This window comes from Lithobates pipiens, unplaced genomic scaffold (genome assembly GCF_037356315.1).
Source record: "Lithobates pipiens isolate NorthernLeopardFrog02 unplaced genomic scaffold, aLitPip1_a1.2 Scaffold_1, whole genome shotgun sequence".
Lineage (NCBI taxonomy): Eukaryota > Metazoa > Chordata > Amphibia > Anura > Ranidae > Lithobates > Lithobates pipiens.
The window spans coordinates 155,126,280-155,151,722 of NW_027507685.1; the positions used below are offsets into that span (position 1 = coordinate 155,126,280).

General features: G+C 44.2%; 1 protein-coding gene across 3 annotated transcripts in view; it reads right to left on the reverse strand.

Moving 5' to 3' along the window:
* The window catches only part of URM1 (ubiquitin related modifier 1), a 35,471-nt gene extending 10,944 nt beyond the window's left edge, over nucleotides 1-24,527 (reverse strand). Inside the window, exons 1-2 of one of the 3 annotated variants that reach the window (XM_077478733.1) lie at nucleotides 24,374-24,527; nucleotides 13,173-13,243 (exon numbers count right to left, since the gene is read on the reverse strand). In XM_077478733.1, the coding sequence (XP_077334859.1) occupies nucleotides 13,173-13,243; nucleotides 24,374-24,408 (106 nt within the window). In that variant the 5' untranslated portion in view covers nucleotides 24,409-24,527. Of the gene's footprint in view, nucleotides 1-13,172; nucleotides 13,297-23,676; nucleotides 23,724-24,373 lie in introns of those variants that run through there. The other 2 variants (XM_077478734.1, XM_077478731.1) reach the window with 2 other exon arrangements.
* Between the last annotated feature and the right edge of the window lie 916 nt (nucleotides 24,528-25,443).

Genomic DNA, 25,443 nt, shown 5'->3' on the forward strand with positions numbered 1-25,443 from the left:
GTGGTGTATACCGCTCCTCCACCACTCCTGCCCATTGATATGAATGGGCACCACTGCCGAAGCGCATGCAATGCGATTTGGCAGCGGTGCTTCATGGGCGCATTTAACCTCTTCCTTGGCCGCTAGCTGGGTTATATGTGCCCCACTAGCAGCCAAATAGCACCGCTAAAATGATGGTAAAGAGCCGCTAAAACTTGCGCTCCAGTGTGAAAGCGGCCTTCATACGTGATACAGAAAATTTCTTACACTTAAACATTTATTAAACAAAACAAACCTCCAATCAGTTTACTTGTATGTATGATTTAGATAAAAAAAAAATATATATATATATATATATTAAATAAAAACAGGTAGTCAAAACTTTTGGACAAAAAAAAAAAAATGGGCTAACTTTACTGTTTTTATTTTATTTTTATTTTTTAAATGGTGTATTTTTTTCCCAAAAAAATGCATTTGAAAGACCTCTGTGCAAATGCCGTGTGACATAAAATATTGCAACAACCGCTATTTTATTCCCTAGGATCTCTGCTAAAAAAATATATATCATTTTTGGGGGTCTAAGTGATTTTCTGGCAGAAAATACAGGATTTTTACTTGTAAGCAACAAGTGTCAGAAAAGATTTAGTCTTTAAATGGTTAAACTGAGAACTTCTACACACTGAGATGACTTCATTCATTCAAGTGTAAACATTGTATCATTTAGTTCTTTTCTTGGCAGCCTGCCCAGAGAGGAGGAAAGTGTTGCTATGACGACTCAGTCAACTTAGACTGACTTCTTACAGAAGTCATTTCAAAGTCCAAATCGGCCGATGCCGATTATTTAAAAAACGGCAAATATCGGCCGATATATCGGCCGGCCGATATATCGGTCGACCTCTAGTACTAGAGAGTACTTAGTGATTACGCTCCGTTTAGAGTGAAAAGCGCCATAGGGAGAAGTCTAGCACTATGCCAGTGGCTGTTTATTTTGATAAAGTTATTGATCTGTCAAGAAAATGGTGCACCACCTCCATCTGCAGCATGGATATTTGATTTGTGGAAACTACAAGTCCAGAGTTTCCATGCACCCTTCCTGGAGTAGATAAGCGAGGAGCACCTGTAAGGTTGCCACCTCATCCCTTTAAAACCAAACACATATTAATTACACAGGTTCTGTGGCTGATTAAGGTGATACTTAAACTCACTTGGTGCATTATCTGCATTAAATCAGCCTCACAACCTGTGTAATTAATATGCTCTTTGTTATAGAGGGATGAGGTGGCAACCTAGGCACCTGCAGTTATGAGAGTGAGAAAATTAGCCATGTCTGACTAAAGAATTGTGTAGGTTTCTACTGATTAGCCTATCCTTCTGAAAATGTTAGCTAGCTATCATGCTAATCCAATGACATAAATAACTCGAGTCACTGTCCCGGAACAAGCATGTACATCAGGAGTTCTAACTTCACTTGGTGCATGACGATACTAAGCTAAGCAGGGCAATAATTTCTCTGCAGGATGTGTAAAACCTGTAAAAAGATCTAAACACATTAATGGGGTGGGCAACTACATGGCAAATGAGGTTCAATTTAGAAAAATGTAAAATAATGCATTTGGGTGGCAAAAATATGAATGCAATCTATACACTGGGAGGAGAACCTCTGGGGGAATCTAGGATGGAAAAGGATCTGGGGCTCCTAGTAGATGATAGGCTCAACAATGGTATGCAATGCCAAGCTGCTGCTAACAAAAGCAAACAGAATATCGGCATGCATTAAAAATGAGATCAACTCCAGAGATAAAATTATAATTTTCCCGCTCTACAAGACTCTATGTATGTCCAATTCTGGGTACCAGTCCTCAGGAAGGATGGGCTGGAAAATGGGGAGAGTACAAAGAAGGGCAAAGCTAATAAAGGGTCTGGAGGATATTAGTTATGAGGAAAGGTTGCGAGCACTGAACTTATTCTCTCTGGAGAAGAGACGCTTGAGAGGGGATACGATTTCAATTTACAAATGCTGTATAGGTGACCCCACAATAGGGAGAAAACTTTTTCGCAGAAGGGAATTTAACAAGACACGTGGCCACTCATCATAATTAGAAGAAAAGAGGTTCAACTTTAAACTGCATAGAGGGTTCTTTACTGTAAGAGCAGAAAAAATGTGGAATTCCCTTCCACAGGCGGTGGTCTCAGAGGGGAGCATCGATAGTTTCAAAAAACTATTAGATAAGAACCTGAATGACCACAACATACAGGGATATACAATGTAATACTGACATATCATCACACACATAGGTTGGATTTGATGGACTTGTGTCTTTTTTCAACCTCCCCTATTAAGTAGCTATGTACCTATGCTTATTCCTGGGACAGCCAAGTAACTAGCAATTTTAGAAGGAGATCACCGGTCTCCATATTTTTTTTTTAAAAACTGTGTTCTTGTCTTGGGTTATCGGCAGTATATTTGGCAGCTTCACCGGAGTTCAAAGCATGCAGTGTCTTATACCATTGGATGCGGTTTCTGAAAACCATCTGCAGGTGGCAATAAAAAAGAAGAGAGATTATTCAGTACTGTACAGCAAGCTGCCAGAATGATGAAGGCTGCTACTGTAAATCAGATATCGTGGCTCTGCCGTCAAGAATCCTACCATTTCTTTGTTAGGGATGGACTGCATGGGCCTGTACACTTGTAGCAGGTTTTAATAGCCCTCTGGTTACTCATTAGACAGAAGGAAAGGCCCCTTCCCAGACTGGGAACAATGGGGATAGCGAGCTGATGCTGGGCTCTCCATGGTAACTCCCCTATACAATAGCTTCCCTGGATAGAGAATGTGGGCGGGTGGGAAGCAGGCACAACTATCTGACCTTCCTGAGTCAGGCTGATAAACGAGCCTTCGCATCCCTGCACCTGACCCTGCAATGACCAGCGCCGCTCTCCATTACATGTAGCAGCCATGGCTCTCTGCCCTTCCTACACAGTGGGCGTCATCCCCCGTTCACCATATTGTCGGGGCACAGCAGCATCTACAGCGATCTCTGGCGTGTGAACCAAATGTACAGATCGCTGCTGTACTAGATGCTGGATTTGCCAATGTAATTTCACCGCTCTCTAAAATTACATTTTTTTTTTTATCTGAAGGGAATTCCGGTCTCAAGCCCTTTTTATAGCGTTTGCATTTTTTATTAAGCCCTACTGAAGAACAATTGCAGCCAATAAATAAAAAATTACTGACAATATGCTAATTTATCCAGCTAACCCTGCAAGTGTACTAAAGGCGGAAAGTGCACTCACTTTAAAGCCCAACTCCATATTTAACGTGCATGTTTGGGGCCTATTCCCTTGACGGACAGGTGCACTTGCTGGGAGTGCTACATAAACAGTACATTGCATCAGTGTAGCATTATAGCACTGGGGGTTATTTACTAAAGGAAAATCCACTTTGCACTGCAAGTGCACTTGGCAGTGCAGTCGCTGTACATCCGAGGGGGACATGCAAGGTAAATAAAAAAACAGCATTTTAGCTTTTACATGATTGGATGCTAAAATCAGCAGAGCTCCCACTCATTGCAGATCTACCCCTTATGCTGTGCACACACGAGCGGACTTTCTGGCAGACTAGGTCTGACGGTCTTCCCGACGGACTTTCTGAACAAAGGGACTTGTCTACACACAATCACACCAAAGTCCAACGGATTCGACCGTGATGACGTACGACCGGACTAGAATAAGGATGTTCATAGCCAGTAGTCAATAGCTGATAATTTATAAAGAAGTAATAGGGCTCTAGGCGCTACCCCAAAGAATTATTATATGAACTAAATCAATATTTAGGGGGAGTCTCCAAATTCCTCTCTACCACCCGAGGAAAAAGACCCTCCTAAGCAAAAAGGAAGACCGGAATGTCTTCTCTAATAGTGAGATCACGCTACGTATATTTTATCGGACTATGATATCCAATGAGGCTATCAAAATTGTATACAGTATTTCCCTATGCTAAGCGCGTGTACAACCATACACTTAAAATTGACAAATTGGACACCTCATCCTCTGCATACACACCCCCAAACCTATTGCGTAAGACAATACAGAGTGTTGGGATGGATTAAACCAATGAAAAATTATAAGTAAATGTAAAAAATGATTATGAATATCAATATCAAGCAAAAAACTCTATATATATCAGACCATAAGTATAAATGTGAGGTGCTCAATCACAATGCTTCTATATCATTCAATTAGTCCACACTATGTATCTCCATGTGCAAGAAAAGGAGAAGCATCATTAGTAAATCCATGTGATAATAAAGTTCAAATAATGTGCAAAAAAACAGTTCTCCAAATTTCATAAAGTGCAATGTGCGCAAAAATGACTGCCCTAGCTTCGGTTTTCGTCCGTCAGACTAGCATACAGACGAACTGATTTTTTTGACCGAACTCGAGTCCGTCAGAAAAATTTGAAACACGTTCTAAATCTAAAGCCCGTCTAATTTATCGACAGCAAAGGTCCGATGAAGCCCACACACGATTGAATTGTCCGCAGGATTCGTTCCGTCAGACCTTTGCTGTCGAAAAGTCCGGCCATGTGTACACGGCATTAGATTCAGAGCGACTGCACTTCCAAGTGCACTTACAGTGCAAAGTGGATTTGCCTTTCGTAAATAACCCCCACTGTGTTCCTACAGCATGATGGGAGACTTCCCACCTCGCTCCAGGAACAAAATCGAGTTGAGCTGAGAGCTGCTCTGCCATTCACAGGGAGCTTTGTATTCCAGGAATACAAAGCTTCTTCTGATTGGCTGAGGTAGAGTTTGTGACATCATCTGCCCTCCTCTCTGCCAATTAGAGGAATCTTTGCATTCATTCATAGAATACAAAGTTTCCTTTGCATTGCCAATCAACGTTCAACCCGACTCGATTTTGTTCTGGTACCAAGACTGGGAAGTCTTCGTCCCACTGCTGGAACACAACGCTGTATACCGTACATAGATGAGGTTACATATACTTTATACAGAGCGCACAGCTGCCGCATCCAAGTGAAGGAAACAGTTTGTGGCCCAAATGAACTATTTAAAGACAGAGTAAACATGGAGTTAAGCTTTACCGAACTTTGCACTGTATTAGCAGAGTTCTTCACACGTCCGGTGGGTGTATCTGCTACCGGAAACCTACTTTCATTCTGCTTCATGTATAACTAACTAGACTCAGGCAGCCAAAGTAATTTTTAATTATGATTAGTGGTTACAATGAATTTACATTGTGAATAAGGCAAAAAAAAAAAAAAAAGACACCAAGTTCATCCTTTTAAATCTGGATGAACCTGATGTTCAGAATTTCAGTGGGGGGAGACAGCGAGGAGCCTACAGTGGACCCATCTGGAATTCCTATACTGAAAATATACACAGGTAAGAAAAAAGGGCTCCCAGACTACCAAAGGAGAGAACCAGTTCACTAGATTTTATCCCAGTTCTGGATACAGTGGGAAAGTGTCAGATCCTCCGCCTGATTTTTACTGCTCTGCCCCTGTTGGAAGAAATCAACCCTAACTACTACTCTTATCCCTGAAATGGAAAGGAACTCTGAACTTTTACAGTTGTCAATAGAACAGGGGAAGAAGAGATTTCCCCCAGCAGTGAAAATGTAAAGGGTGGGGGTTTCCCCAGACTTTAGGAGACGTTCATTTAATTGGCAGATTTTCAGAACAGACTGCTGTTTGTGCCTAACCTGCTTTAGGCCCGTTTCACACTGAGGTGTTTTTTCAGGTGCTACAGCACTAAAAATAGGGCCTTTATAGCGCCTGAAACAAGCGGCTCCCTTCACTCCAGTGTGAAAGCCAGAGTGCTTTCACACTGGAGCGGTGCGCTGGCAGGACGGTAAAAAAAGTCCTGCTAGCAGCATCTTTGGAACGGTGAAGGAGCAGTGTATTCACCGCTCCTACCCATTGAAATCAATGGGGCAGCGCGGCTATAATGCCGGAAAAGCACTGCTGCAGCGGTTTTAACCCTTTTCAGGCACTAGCGGGGGTTAAAACCGCCCCGCTAGTGGCCAAATAGCGCCACTAAAAGAACGGTAAAGCGGCGCCCGCACCGCCCCAGTGTGAAAGGGGCCTTAAGATCAGTAAAACAATGCAATGATGTACCTCCAATATATTATAGATTTGGCAATGAGCTGTAATCAAATTAGTGTAAATGGGCATTTATGAGCAGTTTGTGGAGCATTTCTCATAAAAGTGTGAATGCAGTATTTGAATTTTAAACTGGATTTTATGGAACTAACTAACCCTAAAATTAACTTAAATAACCGCATACACTAACGGCTAAATGAGGACTAAGGCCGGCCATAGACGGTTCGAAGTCCGGTCAGTTTAGCAGAAACCGGACGAGATTCAAACCATGTATGGGCAGCTTGAATGTACCCACGCTGATAGACCGATCGATCAATTTGGGTACAACCAGCCTGCCAAATTTTACAAGCAATTATCACTAGTGGCTGGTATAACCACTAGCAACAATCACTGAGTTCTCCCAGCAGGGACAGCTTCCCTCGCACCCCCCTGCTGGAGAATACAATGGCTCAGCTGGAGGCATTCCCCTGTCAACACTGTCTGTGGAACCCATGGTTCCAAGAAAGAAATTCACTCCGTGTATGGCCTGCTTTATACTTACCAGCAAGGAACCAGGCATCTAAAACACCCAGAAGTGTATCAGACCTTGGAGATTCTTTGTGGCTTAACTCCTCAAGGAAGCAAAGGTCAGAGGCAGAGGTATTAGTCCTCTTCTTTTTCAGGGCACTCTTTTAACTTTATTATATGACAACGCAGACAAACTTTATCACTTTAAAAAATACATGAATAAAACAGCCCCTGCTATAATGGCTGGTGACCACTTTGGTTTGAAGCCCCTAGTTGGCAGTCTGACCAAGACATGTAAAGACCTGAGCTGCTCTGATTCAAAAAAAAGTCCTCAGTCTCCATTCAGTAGACTCAAATAAAGGAAGAAACAAGGTGATATCCAGGACTAACCCCATCGTGATGGTGGGAATGGTCAATGGGAGATTACCACTATCCAACACTACAGTGAGCCCTATTGTTTTTTTTTTAAGATTGATGGGATTTGAGTTCTCTTGTGTTAGTTGTAGGCATACTTTTTTTATTTTACCTTTCAGTAAGTACAAAATTTACAAGACTTAGCTCTGTAGTAGGCCTGGCCACAGGTAGCCAGTGTATTTGAAAAGTGAAGAGTCTGGGACTCTGGGTGGGATTGAGAGGGATCAATATCAAGATAATAGGGGAGCAGGAAAACTTCACAGATGTGTTGACTCTCTGTTTAATTAAGCAGAAAGTGGTCCTTTTGAAAAGCAATTTCGCGCAGGGGGCTCAGCGCTGAGCAAACAGTGGCGGTCAGTTAGCAGGAGGGGGGCAGAGGGAGTGGGAGGAGGGCACTGGAACAGCTGGCATCATCTTCTGTGTGAGCTGCATCCTAATCAGTTTAAAGAGTTCCCAGCATAGCCCACCCCCCACCTTATGCAGTATCCTGACAATAAATTCCACAGAGACAGAGGCTGCTCCTAGACTGTCCTCCATGTAACACTCTTAATCACTCGTCCCAAATAAATGTATCTATAGAGAGAGGCCATATTCGCTCCTGCCTATCTTGAGTAATGAATAAACTTAAAGCAGTATTAAACCCAAAAGCAAACATTTATTATTTTGCAGCTTACCAATTCTTACATATGTATTAGTTTCCTTTTTTTAGACTTTCTTTCTTCTATTTTTATCTGGTGATCCAGCCAGCAAGTCTGCAGTTTTTCTAAAGCCTAAGCTCTCCAGCAGAATGTATCAGTTTACATGGATGATAAAAAACACTTAACACTGCCAGGGGTGATTCAAATGATCAGCTTTCATTTATTCATGTAAAACCTTTGTCCCAAAAGAAAAAAAATGTTTGCTGTAACTGCTTATTATGTGTGAGCTGGAGTTTGGCTTCAATTTTTAGTGTATTGACATTTGTTAATACATTTAACACTCCCCCAAAGAAAAGAAAACTGATGCAGCCACCACATATAAGGATTGGTAAGCTGGAATATATTACTAAAGAAATACTAACAGCATGGCACAAACAATTTAGATAATTGATATAGCAGTGGTTACAACTTCTGCCTTGCAGCACTAATGTCATCAGTTCAGATTCTAACCATGACACCACCTGCATGGAGTATGCAAGTTCTCCCTGTGCTCTCTAAACTGGACCTGAACTTAAAAAAAAAAAAAAAAAAAAAAAGAAGGAGGACCTAATTACAACACCTAGAAATTGTAATTGCTAGGCTAGGCAGAGTCGCATGTCGGGAAGGGTACTGCAATTTTTTAATGGAAATTTATGAAAATAGGTAAATCTTTCAAGTTTACAGCATATGCAATGCTGTAAACTTGAAAGATTTACCTATTTTCATAAATTTCCATTAAAAAATTGCAGTACCCTTCCCGACATGCGACTCTGCCTAGCCACTCTTGTTCTTAAACTGGCCGTACATGGGCTAGCTTTTTTCACTCAACCAGTTGGTTGAATGAAAAAAATGAACCGGATTACCCTATTCACACATCCTCTGCTGTTTCGTATGCTGACAGTACAGAGACTCTGCCATCAGAATACACAAATCCGTGCTGCAGTCTATAACCTGCTGCGCTGATCGAGTGAAAAAATACCAACAGGGTGGCTAAACAAAAAATATATTGGTAGATCGACTTCTGTTTAACCACTTCAGCCCCGGAAGATTTTACCCCCTTCCTGACCAGAGCACTTTTTGCGATTCGCCACTCCGTCGCTTTAACTGACAATTGTGCGGTTGTGCGATGTGGCTCCCAAATAAAATTTACGTTCTTTTTTTTTCCCCACAAATAGAGCTTCTTTTTGGTGGTATTTGATCACCACTGCGTTTTTTTTTTTTTTGGCGCTATAAACAATAAAAGAGTGACAATTTTGAAAAAAATAACACATTATTTTTTACATTTTGCTATAATAAATATCCCACAAAAATATATAAAAAAATTTTTTCCCTCAGTTTAGTCCCGATATGTATTCTTCTACATATTTTTGGTGAAAAAAAAACAAAAAAAAAACATTGCAATAAGCGTTTATTGATTGCTTTGCAGAACGGGAGTTGTTTGTTTACATTAGCATCTCCCGTTCTTCCTCCCCATGAGACGTTCGCGGGTATGCCCGCGGCGATCGAGTCCAACTCAAGCAGGTTGACGGCTGGCGCACGCGATGGCACATCGGCAAATTTAAAGGGACTTACAGGTACGCCCATTTTCCCACCCGTGCTATTCTGCAGAAGTATATCAGCATGCGCTGGTCAGGAACCAGTTAACCACAGTGGCCATATATGGATTGAACTTCGTCCAGTCTCTGCCGATCAGCCAAATTCCTCCATCCAGCTGGTTTGTGCGGATGGAGGAATCTTTTAGTTTATGGCCATCTATGGCCAGCTTTAGTAACGGGGAAAGCCTATCTGCTGTGGGACCACAGGCAAAACTAGTGACTACTCCACTACTCTCAATTTAGCTTTTTTGGGCACAGCTTTCCCAGTATAGGTCCTCCTTAACCACTTTGATACTTGCCCATTGTCATATGACATCCGCAGATGGGATCTCCCATCCTGGGTGGGCGTCATATGACGTCCTGGGCTTCCCTGCCGCATCAGTCGGGACCCGATGCACGTGCCCGGCGGACATCGCAACCCGCGACTGCCCGTTAACCGAGCAAGACCATAGATCTGTGTGTGTAAACACACAGATCTATGTCCTGTCAAAGGAGAGGAGACCGATCGTGTGTTCCCAGTACAGAGGAACACCGATCGGTCTCCTCACCTTGTGAGTCCCCTCCCCCTACAGTTAGAATCACTCCCTAGGACACACAGTTAACCCTTTGGTTAACCCCTTCCCTGCCAGTGACATTTCTACAATACTCAATTAATTTTTACAGCATGGATCGCTGTATAAATGTCATTGGTCCCAAAATGGTGTCAAAAGTGTCCGTTGTGTCCGCCGCAATATCAAAGTCACGATAAAAATTGCAGCTCGCCTCCATTACTAGTAAAAAAAAAAAGAATAATAATAATAATAATAATAATAATAATAACGCCATAAAACTATCCCTTATTTTGTAGACGCTATAAAACTTTTGCGCAATCCAATAAAAATACGCTTATTGCGATTTTTTTTACCAAAAATATGTAGAATACATAACGGCCTAAACATTTTTTTTTTTTTAATTTGTGATATTTAAAAAGTTAAAAATATTGTGTTTTTTTTTTTTTTTTACTTATCCCTCTTCTTTTGTTTATAGCACAAAAAATAAAGGTGATCAAATACCACCAAAGGAAAGTTCTATTTGTGGGGAAAAAAATTATAAAAATATAATTTGGGTACAGCGTTGCATGACCGCGCAATTGTCATTCAAAATGCAACAGCGCTGAAAAACGAAAATTGGCTTGGGCAGGAAGGGGGTAAAAATGCACTGTATTGAAGTGGTTAATGAGATGATTGAACAGACAAGTTGACTATATACAGGCTGATATTAGAAAGAGAAATTACAGATTTGAGCATAGCTGGAGATGACTTGTGAGGCTTTCCATCACGGCAATAAAAGTTTAGACTTCATAAACACAACACTCCAGCAACCTTCCTTTTGACAATCTTTTGTAGCTGTTTTACTGCTCAGCCTATGTGAGCCTCAGCAGAGTAAATAAAATTCCACTTCATCTTAAAGGGAACTCATCGAGACAGAAATCAATGGAATCTATCACTGCTTTCGAATGTGCATTTTCCTGGACTGTCACCCTTCCCCTTTTTCACTGGTAAGCAAATGTGTGATCTGGAATAAGGATGAGCTCCGGCATGTTCGCATAGCCCACGTGCAGAGCCCATCAGGAAGTCACATAGTTACATAGTTAGTAAGGCTGAATAAAGACACCAGTCCATCCAGTTCAACCTGAGTGAGTGTCTACAATTGTCCCTATCCCTGTACATTGCACACTCACATTGGTCCCGACCCTCAAGGAGCCCACAATCCAAGGTCCCCATTCAAATACTAGGGCCAATTTTGGACAGAAGCCAATTAACCTACCTGCATGTCTTTGGAGCGGCTGCAGAGATCGAGGCAATGTCTCACTGCCTGTGATTAGCGCAGTGCTGCGCTGACTTCCTGGTGCGGCTCTGCACGTGGAGGGTGTGAACACGCCAGAGCTCATCCCTAATCTGGAAGAGGTGTAAGAATGCACAAGCAGAACACCTGTTCATCCAGTGCAGGTAAAGACCAACCACGCAAAGGCGTACGCTCACGTGAATAAGAGATTAATACCGAAATAAGCTTTTCCCTACATCCGCACAATGCAGTGGTCAGACTTAAGACCTATAAAAGAAAGAAATGTATACAAAATAAAGGAGGGGGGGGGGGGGTGGGCTTGGTTGTCAGGAAACCTAGAGCTTTCAGGTGCCAATTTTATTGAAAATCCCTAACATAACAGAAACCAGAGGGTGACCAAACCTACCTATAACTGAAATACTGGTAAGGGGGCAGATATAGACATGAGTGCACCTTTGTAATTATTTATACATCAGTACATGAATTCTGCAAATGAGAGCAGTGTAGGTACCTGAACTTGACTTGACAGCACAGTGGCTAAGTGGTTGGCACTTCCACCTAGCAGTACAGAGTAATTTGTTCGAATCCCAACCACGGCATTACCTGCACGAAATTTGCATGTGCTCCCTGTGCCTGCGTAGGTTTTCTCCCACACTTTAAAGACACGGTGGAAGGTAAATAGGCTCCTGTCTAAATTGGCCCTAGTGTGTATGAATGTTAGGGACCTTACATTGTAAGCTCCTTGAGGGCAGGGACTGATGTAAATTCATAATATATATGTAAATCACTGCGTACATTGACATGCAGCCTCATCTGTGCCCATCTGCAGCCTCATCTGTGCCCATCTGCAGCCTCAATGCAGCCTGATCTGTGACCATCTGCAGCCTCAATGCAGCTTTATCTGTGACTATCTGCAGCCTCAATGCAGCCTGATCTGTGCCCATCTGCAGCCTCAATGCAACCTGATCTGTGCTCATCTGCAGCCTCAATGCAGCCTGATCTGTGCCCATCTGCAGCCTGATATGTGCCCATCTGCAGACTCAATGCAGCCTATGTGCCCATCCGCAGCCTCAATGCATCCTGATCTGTGCCCATCCGCAGCCTCAATGCATCCTGATCTGTGCCCATCTGCAGCCTCAATGCATCCTGATATGTGCCCGTCTGCAGCCTGTTCTGTGCCCATCTCCCATCAATACAGCTTGATGCCCATCTGCAGCCTCACCATCTCTCATGCAGGAAATCACAGAGCTCTCATCTCCTGTTGCCTCTGCCATCGGCATTGGACCAGCTCCTGTGATTGACAGAACACTGGTCCAATGCCGGTGGTGGAGGCAGGACTGTGTGTGTGACATCAGAGCTGAGTGGGAGCCGATTATACAGGAGATGACGGCCCAGTGAATTCAGGTGGGGCTCGGAGGCGCTCATCCCCCTTCTTCCTCTCCGAGGTACAGTATTGGCGTATTACACGCACCCGTGATTTGCCCCCAATTTTCAGGGGGGAAAAGTGCATGTTATACGCCAATAAGTACGGTAAATATTACCCTTTTGCAGTCTTCTGTACAGTAGAGCTTAAAGTGGAGAAGGAAGGTGCAGCACAAGAAGCAAATCAGGTATGCTATAGTTCAAGGAGCATGCTGATTGGGAGAGAGAGCAGACTGACAGAGATAAACTCATCAGTGTTCCACTTCCCCTTTTGCTATGCTGTCACATGGAAGGGGTGGGGAGGAGACCTGTAAGTGAATTTAGTTGTTTGCCTGGAGTTTAGCTTTAATGGTGTGCCCCTAAAAAATAAAAAAATAAAAAAATAAAAAGGTGAGGTGTACTTTCCTTTATACACACAGGTACAATTAAGAAAAAATAATGAATAAAAGAGGAGCCTACCACCCCTGAAAAACATCACAATTATAGGTATGCAGATGTTTCACAGACTCTCGTTTGATCATCGTCAGCTAACCCACGAAACATGTGCCGAGCAGGTGTATGAATGACCCGCACTTACCTCCAATCTCATCATAAAGGGGTAACCCTAAAGCATCACTATGAAGGATACTCACAAGGATCTGACCGGCTAGGCAAGGTCACCTGGTGTTTCTTGATCCCGTCAAATAGCAGCTCTGCTCCACCTCTGAAAAGAGATAATAAATACATGAGATATGCTGACATCCCCGGCACAGAGGAGGGGGTTTAACACACACACAGCAAAGTGCCACAACAGAGCCAGCAGCAGACAAAGGTTTCCCCGCAGGCTCCTGCAGGACACGGGCTACTCATTAGCATCTCTATATCAGGCTCTCTTGGGTACCAACGGAACGCTGGACAAGCTCAGTCCACAAAGCTGACAGAAAACGACAGGAAGGTTTTATTTACTCCCATAGATGGGGGATGAACAGAGCATTTCCTACAGCTGAATTATTAAAACCAAATACAGGAGGTCAAAAGACATAAAACCGGCGGGGGCACATGACCAACCCGCTTCATTAAATGGAGTCTACAGTCTAGGCTGTCCATTATTTTCTCAGTATATAGGTCTGCGAGATCAACCTGATGCAAATTAAATGATTAAATATGTCTATTGCTTTTTAAAAGATAATGTAGTCATGTATTACATAGGTAGATTTGGCTTACTGCTTTGCTGTGCAACACAATGGCTGTGCTTTACTGCTCCTTTCACAATAAAAGTCTAAGGATAGCCATACAAGTTAAGATTTTTCTCATTCAGATTCCCCATCGACGCTTAACAGCATAGATGAAGGAATATACCCAGCCAGCCACTGCATACTGACAGTCAACATCTGCAGCTGTCAGAATACCCAAACAGTGGCTGCATGTGATTGGTTGAAGTCATTGTAAACCGGACAATTCTCCACCGGGCTCAGTGGATTTTCAGATCGAAGTTTGATGAGCTGGATGGTGCCAACAGGGCCAACTGCAGCTTGAATTTGAGCTGTAGATGGCCAGCATATGAGTTATCTGGCTCCCTGTGTGGCTGATATTTTATCTCAACAGTTGTTAACCTGTGTATTGTAGTGCATAGTCAGCAAATCTATACATTTAAAGCTGAACTCCGGGAATTGCAGCAATTTTAAAAATATGCTGGCATGCAAGGGGTTATACAGTTGGTAAGGTTAAATAAAGACACCAGTCCATCCTTTTCAACCTGTGTTGTGTGTGTGTGTGTGTGTGTGCGCATGTGTCTTTATGTCAATAACAAATCCTGTATGTTGCCATAGTTAAGGTGCCCATCTAATAGTTTTTTTAAACCCTTGATACTTCCTGCTGATACCACTGCTCGTGGTATTGAGCAGTGGTATCAACTGCCCATGAAAGGGAGTTCCACATCCTTACTGCTCTGACAGTAAAGAACCCTCTACACCGTTTAAAGTGATTGTAAGGGTTTTTTTTTTTAAATAACAAACATGTCACACTTATCTCCACTGTGCAGCTCGTTTTGCACAGAGTGGCCCCGAACCTCGTCTTCTGGGGTCCCTCGATGGCTCTCGCTGCTCCTCCCCACATTTGATAACCCCCTCGGAGAAGCGCTTCCCCGAGGGGGTTACCTTGCGGGCGCGTTCCCAAGTCCAGCATTCCGTGTCCATAGCCGCCGAATGCTGGATTTCGCCCCCACCCCCGATACCTGCATCATTGGATTTGACTGACAGCAGCGGGAGCCAATGGTTGCGCTGCTATCAATCTATCCAATCAAGAGCCGGGAGCCTGTGGAGAGAGAGACAGCACATCCCTGAAGACTGAATGAAGGGGTTCAGGTAAGTAAAACAGGGGGCTAGGGGGCCGGTGACTGCCAGGTGTTTTCTCACCTTAATGCATAGGATGCATTAAGGTGAAAAAACATGAACCTTTACAACCCCTTTAAGCAGGGGTTGACAAATTTGCTTTGAATTTAGGAGCCAGTTAAAAAAGTTAGGAGCCAGTTTTTTTTCAGCTCCCGGGGTAAGGCCACTCATTTTCACCCCCTATCCCTAACTCACAATGGAGCACCCAGTCAATAACTCCATTGAAACGCTGTTACAATAGGGGTATGGGCTGACCAGAAAAAGTAAGGCTGGCAACAGATGGAACTGGCTGGCACTGGCAGGTGGCACTGGTTGCCACTGGAAGGCACGTGGAACTGCCAGATGGCACCGACAGGTGACACTAGTTGGCATTGGCAGGTGACACTGGTTTGGAACTGGCAGGTGACACTGGTTTGGAACTGGCAGGTGACACTGGTTTGGAACTGGCAGGTGACACTGGTTTGGAACTGGCAGGTGACACTGGTTTGGAACTGGCAGGTGACACTGGTTTGGAACTGGCAGGTGACACTGGTTTGGAACTGGCAGGTGACACTGGTTTGAAACTGGCAGGTGACACTGGTTTGAAACTGGCAGGTGACACTGGTTTGAAACTGGCAGGTGACACTGGTTTGAAACTGGCAGGTGACACTGGTTTGAAACTGGCAGGTGACACTGGTTTGAAACTGGCAGATGACACTGGTTTGAAACTGGCAGGTGGCACTATTGGCACTAGCAGGTGGCCCTGGTTGGTGATGGCAGGTGGCCCTGGTTGGTGATGGCAGGTGGCCCTGGTTGGTGATGGCAGGTGGCCCTGGTTGGCGATGGCCCTAGTTGTCACTGGCAGATGGCACTGATTGGCGGTGGCACTGGTTGGTGTTGGCAGGTGGCACTGATTGGCGGTGGCACTGATTGGCGGTGGCATTGGTAGGTGGTGGCAGGTGGCACTGGTAGGTGGCACTGGTAGGTGGCACTGGTTGGCGGCGGCAGGTGGCACTGACTGGCGGTGACAGGTGGCATTGGTAGGTGGCACTGATTGGCACTGGGTGGTGGCAGGTGGCACTGGGTGGTGGTTGCAGGTGGTATTGATTGGCGGTGGCACTGGTTGGCACTAGCAGGTGGCACTGATTTGTGGTGGCAGGTGGCACTGATTGGCGGTGGCAGATGGCACTGGTTGGCGCTGGCAGGTGGCACTGATTGGTGGTGGCACTGGCAGGTGCCACTGGTTGGCACTGGCACTGATTGGCGGTGGCAGGTGGCACTGATTGGCGGTGGCACTGGTTGGTGGCAGGTGGCACTGGTTGGTGGCAGGTGGTATTGATTGGCGGTGGCACTGGTTGGCGCTGGCAGGTGCCACTGGTTGGCACTGGCAGGTGGCACTGGTTGGTTGCAGGTGGTATTGATTGGAGATGGCACTGGTTGGCACTGATTGGTGGCAGGTGGCACTGATTGGCACTGGCAGGTTTCACACGGAGCACTCTGTTACTGAAATGTAACAGAGGAGCTGGCGGGACCCTGCTGGGGTGTGAAACTGACAAGTAACAGAGAGGTGGATATGTTAGATTTCAGCCTGATGTCGGGGTGGGCGGGACCCGGCCGGGGTGGGCGGGACTCAGCAGTTATCAAACACCAGCCAACGATTGGGCTGCTTAAGAAAAGGGGCGGGCCACATACACGTAGCGGCCCGCCCAGATCCTATTGGCTGGTGTTTGATAGCTTTCTGGGTCCCGCCCCCACCCCAGCCGGGTCCCGCCCACCCCGACATCAGGCTGACAGATCCTCCTCTCTCCATTGCGTGTCAGTTTCACACACAATGCGGTGCTGCAGAGTGTGAAGGAGGGAGGAGGACGGCAGTCAGTGTTAATGCTGCTGCATGTCTGGGGCATCGATAGTGAGTCGGCTGGTGGCAGCTTAGGCGCCAGGTCACGATTTCTGGTCCGATTGGCGACCTGGCGCCTGGGGTTTGTCGAGCCCTGCCTTTAAGGTTAAACTGCTTCTCTTTCAATTTACTGATTTTATTTTTATGTTTCATTTCAGGTACTTATATAGCGTTGTCAATTTACACAGCGCTTTACATATACATTCACATTCACATAAGTCCCTGCACTCACATTCATACATACAGTACACACACTAGGGCCAATTTAGAGAGGATTCAATTATCCCACCAACATGTCTTTGGAGTGTGGGAGGAAAGCGGGGGAACCTGGAGGAAACCTACGCAGGAATATGGAGACTATCCAAACTCCAGGCAGGTAGTGCCATGGCTGGGATTCGAATGGTCAAGTGTTTTTTTAAACTCCCCCCCACTGAAAAGTTTCTACCCTATGCTAGAGTCACTAGTATGGTATTTGTATATTGCAATCATATCTCCTCTCAAGCATCTCTTCTCCAGAGAGAATAGGTTTAATGTTTGTAGTTGTTCCTCATAATTGAGGTTCTCCAGTCCCTTTATTAGCTTTGTTGCCCTCCTCTGGACTCTCCCCAGTTCCAGCACGTCCTTCTGGAGTTAAGTCTAATAAGGTCTATGCCACCTCATGGGCTTAACCTTTTTTTTTTTTTTTTTTTATTTGTACATAGTTAGTTCCCCATAAACATATACTGTACAAAGTAAGGTCCGTTGGCATGGACTATAGGGTGAGTACATGGATTGAAAACTGGCTACAGGGGCGAGTTCAGAGGGTGGTGATAAATGGGGAGTACTCAGAATGTCAGGGATTGGGTAGTGGGGTCCCCCAGTGTTCTGTGCTGGGACCAATCCTATTTAATTTATTCATAAACAGTTCAATCTCTGTATTTGCGGATGATATTAAGGTAAGCAGGGCAATAATTTCTCTGTAGGATGTGGAAACTTTGCAAGAAGATCTGAACATATTAATGGGGTGGGCAACTACATGGCAAATGAGGTTTAATGTAGAAAAATGTAAAATAATAGGTGGCAAAAATATGAATGCGATCTATACACTGGGGGGAGAATCTCTGGGGGAATCTAGGATGGAAAAGGACCTGGGGGTCCTAGTAGATGACAGGCTCAGCAATGGCATGCAATGCCAAGCTGCTCAAACAAAGCAAACAGAATATTGGCATGCATGAAAAAGGGGATCAACTCCAGAGATAAAATGATAATTCTCTTGCTCTACAAGACTCTGGTCCAGCCGCACCTGGATTATGCTGTCCAGTTCTGGGCACCGGTCCTCAGGAAGGATGTACTGGAAATGGAGAGAGTCCAGAGAAGGGAAACAAAGCTAATAAAGGGTCTGGAGGATATAGTTATGAGGAAAGGTTGTGAGCACTGAACTTATTCTCTGTGCAGAAGAGACGCTTGAAAGGGGATATGATTTCAATGTACAAATACCGTACTGGTGACCCCACAATAGGGATAAAGCTTTTCCGCAAAAGAGAATTTAATAAGACACGTGGCCATTTACTAAAATTAGAAGAAAAGCAGTTTAGCCTTAAGCTATGTGGCGGGTTCTTTACTGTAAGAGCGGTAAGGATGTGGAATTCCCTTCCACAGGCGGTGGTCTTAGCAGGGGGCATCGATAGTTTAAAAAAACTATTAGATAAGCACCTGAACGACCACAACATACAGGGATATACAATGTAATACTGACATATAATCACACACATAGCTTGGACTTGATGGTCTTTTTTTTCAACCTCACCTACGATGTAACTACATTTTTAATAAGGGCCAGGAAAGTTGTGCTCTGCTACACACTAACTGCTCTATCAGCCCCTCTACTTTGCTGCCTTTTCACAGACTACTTTGAATAATATAAACCTTGCATGACTGGATAAGAGGAGAGGAGGGGTGGACAAAGCAAACTGTTGTATCAGAGGCTGGAAGGTCCAGCGTCAGAGCACTAGGAAGTATACTGTAGTGAGAGCTGACTCCTGGAGGCAAGGACATAAGATTATGGGATTTGTAGTTTTACCACAGCTGGCGTGCCAAGGTTGCCTACTTTTGCGCTATATTTCCACCATGTACAGTGGCTTGCATGGATATCCTGTGGACTCTTTCACATTGTACAGGGTTACAACTTGCAGATAAAATGGATTTCATTGCGGTTTTTGGTCACCAATTTCTACAAAACTGTCCTTAATGTCAATGAGACCAGGAGGGATGCTCTCATTGGACAGGGGCATAGCAGTTGGCAGAACTTAGCCATAAAGTCGGAGTAAATTGTGGTAACATTTAAAAAAAATCTATATGACCATTGTAAGCAGCCATGGCAGTGTTACAGTCCATCCCATTTACTGTCACTGGGCAGTTTGTTTTGTGCACAAGCAAAGTGAACGGTGTGGCTCTACTGGAAGCCAACCCCTGTATGGGTCTCTCTGCAGTAGCCCAAAGCTGGCAGGAGGGAGAGGAGAAAAAGCAGACTTTCAGCTGCTTCAGAGAGAGCCAAACAGGGGATCGGTTCCAGTAATTGCCCCCCCGATTCAAAGATCACCCTCCCTGCCCACATCTGATTCCCTCTGCTGCCCAGGCCCCATACAGGAGGACCAATGGTACCCACTCATTGGCTGCCTCAAGGTCACATACAGCAATAAAAACCTGACGTGTTATAATCTCTCTCCACTACATCCAAACAAAAAAAAAAAAAAAGTTTATCTTTAGTTTAAACTTTAAAGCTCAAAAAACCCTTGGGGTGGCCCCCTGCTTGCACTGGAAGGATTAATTGCTGGTTATATATACAATTTGATGGGACATTGTCCTCCTCTCCCTCCGGGCGGTCCTTCAGTGCCATTATGTACATTGCAGGGTTCTTAACCCTGCACTGTATGCTGAGGACTTGGAAAATAATTTTGGATGGGTTATTACTTATGGTATGGTGCATCCTTATGGTAATCCTGATGTTATAAGGGGTATAGAGGTATTCGACTGAGATGTCTGGATTGTCGGGACTAGCAGCTGCTCCATGTCAAGGGACCTCCACTGCCTCGTTTGTGAGAAATCTGAGATTGAAGTACCACAACAAGAACTCAATTTCAACAATTCCAATGCATTTCAGCAGCCAGGGGTTTCTCCCTTCATCAGGACTTTAATAGAGAGGTATTGGATACTGGAGTCTGTCCACAGCTGGCTCAGGCAGCAAAAACAAGCCCTGATGAACAGGGTTATTCCCTGGCCTCTGAAACGCGTTTCTTTTTTGTTAACGTCTTTGATCCTATCCTGGAATAAATCTATAAATCAGACAATTACATTTTGGTGATGCTTCAATCTCAGATCTGTACGTGGAGGAGGCAGGTGTGTGACCATGGCCCCATGCCCCATGCACACTGAGCGTTTGGCCCTGGTGTATGAGGCTATGAGGCACCAGTAGTTATGCGCCATCCAGCCCTGCTGCCAGCAGCCTGTCAAACTCTATGGGAAGCGGACACTTGCTGTGGCTGGACAGTGCACCTTAGGCCCTTATCACATGTTGTGGATTCCGCTCCAATCAGCAGGGGATTTGTGAGCGGATCCCCTGCTAAACAGAGGAGTTGTCATATCAGTTTATGCTAAGCAGACACTGGCAGACCCCGCTGATCTCTATGGGTGGCTGGGTGTAAACAGACTTCGCTGGCCATTCACATCCAACTGCCTCCGTTCCTTTCTACAAAAACAGAAGACAATTTTTTTTTTGTGGACCTGATTCTGAATTTGTGGACCTGATTACAATCAGATCCACCTGAGAAACAGACAGGGGGATCTGATCAGGATTCCCATGTGAAAAGGAGCCCAACGGTACTTACCTCAGGCTCCTCCAAATCTCCACATTCCCTTTTTTTGTTACTGTGATCTGACTTGCTGTTAGAAGGTGGCTACGTTTGTCCTCCATGGTCCCACTGTATGTAGGAATGCAGCCATGATCTCTTGCACACTCCCAGGATGGACCATGGGAAGTGTAGCGTGCATACAGCAGTTTAGATAACCACAAGTAACTTGCACGGCCCATTCAAAACAAACAGGGGTTAGGGAGAAAATTAGAGGTTTTGGAGAAATAATTTCATGAAAAACAGATTACAGGACCATTAAGTAGTGAATGTGATTGGATTATTTTTGGAAAATAAGGATATTGTTTAGTGTCACTTTAACCCTTGTAGTGCGGGGACCCCAGTGTACAGGTAGTTTCCTTTTTTGTGCCTAGAGTTGGGCTTTATAGGTGACATCCTCAATGAAAGCTAATACATGCATGACTCTCTGGTGCCTGCTTTGTGCATTCGTTTTACAAGGTCTGGGTTCAGGTGAGGTCCCATGTGCCAGATGGAATGTACAGTGCTGAGGGAAGTTGTGGAGTACAGAATGAGGATGTATATACAGCAATGATGTTGTAAGAAAAGAGAAAAGGAAGATGAGAACAAGAAGGATAAGAAGCGGGGGGGGGGGAATCATAATGGCAAAAAGAACTGGGTGAGGTTGGCAACAGTGGTTGGAATTTCAGTGCAAGCAGAGGCAGTGTTGTCCGCCTAACCAGTTCAGCTCTTTGGACGTAATACATCCAGAGAGTGTAGGGTTAGGCAAGCCATTCATGGATTACATTTTCTTTCCTTCCAACACGATTGGAAGGAAAGAACATTTCTTGATTCATCCATCAGCACAGTCAGTGTTGATGGAGGAATGCCTGCCGCAGGGCTATTATATTCTGCCTGTAGGGAACCTTCCCGGCCGGCAGAACATGTTTACTGCTGGCATCTATAGCTGCCGGTAGTAATCGCAAGTAATATATCAGACAGGCTGGTTACATCCAAGTTGATCGATAAATCGACTTGGATACAACCAGGCTGCCCATAGATAGATTGAGTCTTGGCTGGTCCCTGCCGAACCAGCTTAGATTCAAATCATCTATTGCTGGTTTTAAGCAAAAGTGCATGCCTGCAGTAACAGCCATAAGCTTGTGTTTAAATTCTTCAAAAGGTTCCTAGCTATAAAGTTAAAGCGATCTGTATAGCCGACTGATCACTGTTACCGTGCAGGTGGGGAGGTCCTCCTCCCCCCATGGCTCCTGGGATCTCTCTGGGCTTTGACCACATCAAATAGATCAATGGTTCTCAACTCCTGTCCTCAGGGCCCACTAACAGGTAAAATTTTAAGTATTGCTTTGGGGAGACGCAGACTAGAATACTGCAATCACTGAGCAGCAGATGATATCACCTGTGATGTATTTCAGTTATCTTGGAAACCTGGCCTGTTGGTGGATCCCGAGGACAGGAGTTGAGAACCACCGAAATAGATGTTGTGCAGAAGGAGACCGAGGAACATCAATTCATCGATCTCCTCTGCAGTGAATAAAGCTGGAAGCAATGATGATTTTGTCACTACCAGTTTCAGAGCAGTCATTCCCTGGCTGATAGAGATTGATCTGCGCTTTGTTAGTTGCTTTGGAGAGCAAGGTAGATATTGTAGAGCTGCACAATTAATCGTTAAAAAATCGTGATCTTGATTCAACCCCCCTGAGATTTCTATTGCAGAGTTTGCAATTCTTTCATATAACAAGTGGAGAGACTTATCTGCTCACTCAGCTGTCAAAAGAAAGCATCCGGCAGTCTGCCAAGTTTTTAACATAAAACATTGTAACTAACTCTTCCTTCTTAGATCAAAGGGATAAACTTCCGTGTAAAGAAAAATTCCAAGCAGTCTGCTAAGTTTTTAACAATGTGTAAATGCAAGAAGTTTAACCACTTAAAGTCTAAATCTTTTTCTGACACTTGTTTCTTAAGTTAAAATAATTTTTTTTGCTAGAAAATTACTTGGAACCCCCAAACATTATATATATTTTAGCAGAGACCCTAGGGAATAAAATGTCAATTGCTGCAATATTTTATGTCACACTGTATTTGCCCAGGGGTCTTTCAAATGCAATTTGGGGAAAAAATGCCTTTCAATTAATAAAAAAAAAACAAAAAAAAAAAAAAAACAGTAAAGTTAGCCCAATTTTTTTTTTGTTTTGTTTTAACGTGAAAGATGATGTAATGCCACGAGAATCGTGATCTATCTTCTGAGCAAAAAAATTGTGATTCTCGTTTTAGACAGAATCATGCAGCTCTAGGAAATTGGAGGTCTAATAGACATCACCATAAAGAGTACCCTGTCACCTAACCAATGCTATCACATTGGGGGTTTGTTAACACCTTAGTAATAGCAATAAAGTAAAAAAAAAAAAAAAAGAAGGATGTCAATTATAATAAAATATATATAATATAATATATATCTATATATATATATCTATATCTATATATATATATATATATATATATATATATATATATATATATATATATATATATATAGCAAACCCCTGTTTCCCTGCACACACCCACAAACGCAAATGTGGGCACATGTATGTAAACTGCAATTGCACCATTGTCGTGAACATGAGAGTGAGAGTAGTAATTCAAGCACCAGAGCTCACAGTTAACTCTATACTGAGAAGCTGTAAAGGTTTTTAAAGCATCACCTTTGGAGATTTTTGGGTACCATAGTTTTTGGGTATATCACAGGCACGCGCAATTTTAAGAGTTGGCATGTTTGGTATCCATTTACTCAACGCTACATCATCTTTTATATTTTATTTAAAAAATTGAGTATTAAATTGTGTGCGTGCTTACAAAAAAAATAATAATATTTTACCTTTTTGCTGAAAAATGCGTTTGACAAATAGCTGCGCAAAAATTGTGTGGCATGATAAATTGCAGCTTTTTTTCCTTTCACCTGGGAAAAAGAAAAAAAAAGTCAGCAGCTACAAATACTGTAGCTGCTGACTTTTATTTTAAGGACACTTACCTGTCCAGGGATCCGAGTGCAAGCGCTGGCATCCTTCCTAAGGTAAACAGGAAGTGAAGCCTTGCGGCGTTACAGCCTGTTTCCTACTGTGCATGTGCGAGTCATGCTACGCTTTCTGAATGGCCCTAGCTGTCTTCTGGGACCTGTATGTCTCATAGAAGGCAGCGGGGGGGGCAGAAGAGGCTGGACATTGCATAGTTCGCCGCACAGATTACGAAGCGGGAGGAATCAGATCCATGGAAGTTCTGGGTGGAACTCCACTTTAAGAAACAGGAAATGGTGAGCTCATTGGATTTATGGCAGGATCAACAAGTTTTTCCAATATTTGCTGCAAGTTTAAAGAGAAAACAACATAAGAAATGTTTGCATATTGCAGATGTACTATTTTTTGTTTTATAAATATGTGTGATAGCATATGCCCATACTTTGCTGACAGGTAGCTGGGCATTGCATGTTCCCTTATTGATGCCACCCCTCCACCCCATGGTGTACTATGAAAGGCTTTTTGGAGCCACAGATGCTGTAACAGACCTTTTCTATCGTGTATACTGTGCACGTGTGTTTCCTGTACACCACCCTGTATGATGTCCATAATAATGAGCTACAGAGCCCCCAGCTTCTCTGGATACCCCCTGCTCACACTCAGCACACTCTTTACATCGCTATTATCCCCCCCAAAACGAAACTCCCTGCTCACCCAAACTCCAGCTGCAGATATATGGGCGCCGCCATCTTGCTACTCTCACCGGAAGTGCCCCGCAGCAGAGTCGGAAGTGCGAGCTGTCATCGGTTGTTATGGTGACGAAGCACAGGAGAAAGTCCCAGACAGTTTCTGTACAGAATAAATGTGCTGGTGTCACATAACAGCTCAGAATGTCAGCAGAAAAGCTATGCAGTGAGAGAACAGCTGCGGATAGCAGTCTGCACACTGAGGGCTGTCACGTGGTTTGTTCAGTTCTTGGATTTATAAATAAAGTTCATTGACAGGAGTGTGCAACCATATGAGCTTGTAATCTTATACAGGGTCCCTCAGCCAAAGATCAGTGAGTCCTGGGAGGGCACATTAAAGCAGGACTCATATGCCATGGAGGGACGTGTGCAATCACATAGATGTTACATTGGGAGCAGCCTTGTCCCAGTTGATAACAATGGATTGCCTATATGGGAATGCATGGAACACCTATGTACCCCCTAAAGCAGAGATCCAGGCTATTTTTAGTTTATTAAGTCAGCAGCCACAAAAAGTGTAGCTGATGACTTTTAATAAACAGCTGCTCGCCTGTCCCACGGTCAAGCAATGTGGCCGCACAGAGCCTCGCTCCTCTCCGCGGCGCTGTCATTGGAACTGTGGGCACCCGGCCGTGTGAGCTTGTGGTTTCACAGCGTGCACTGCGCATTCGCGAGTCACGTTGCGCTCTCAGAGTGGACAGGCAGTCTTCTGGGACCTGTCACGTGTCCCAGAAGATTACCTAAAGGGAGGGGAGGAGTCACCTAAGCGGCCTGAACACTGAATGAGGAAGTGGGACAAGAAGTCCCTCTCTAAAGTGGGTACCCACTCCTTTCCCCCCCAAAAAAAATTACATGCCAAATGTGGCATATAAGGGGGTGAGGAGTACTTAAAGTGTAAGTTCCACTTTTGCGTGGAACTCCACTTTAAGGGTAAACACAGCCCTCCACTGGTGTATGGTTATATGTCCTGTGTGAATGAGGTGAAAGAGTTTAGTTTTACCTGCCAAAGCATTGGTATTCCTGTCCATCCAGTCCTGA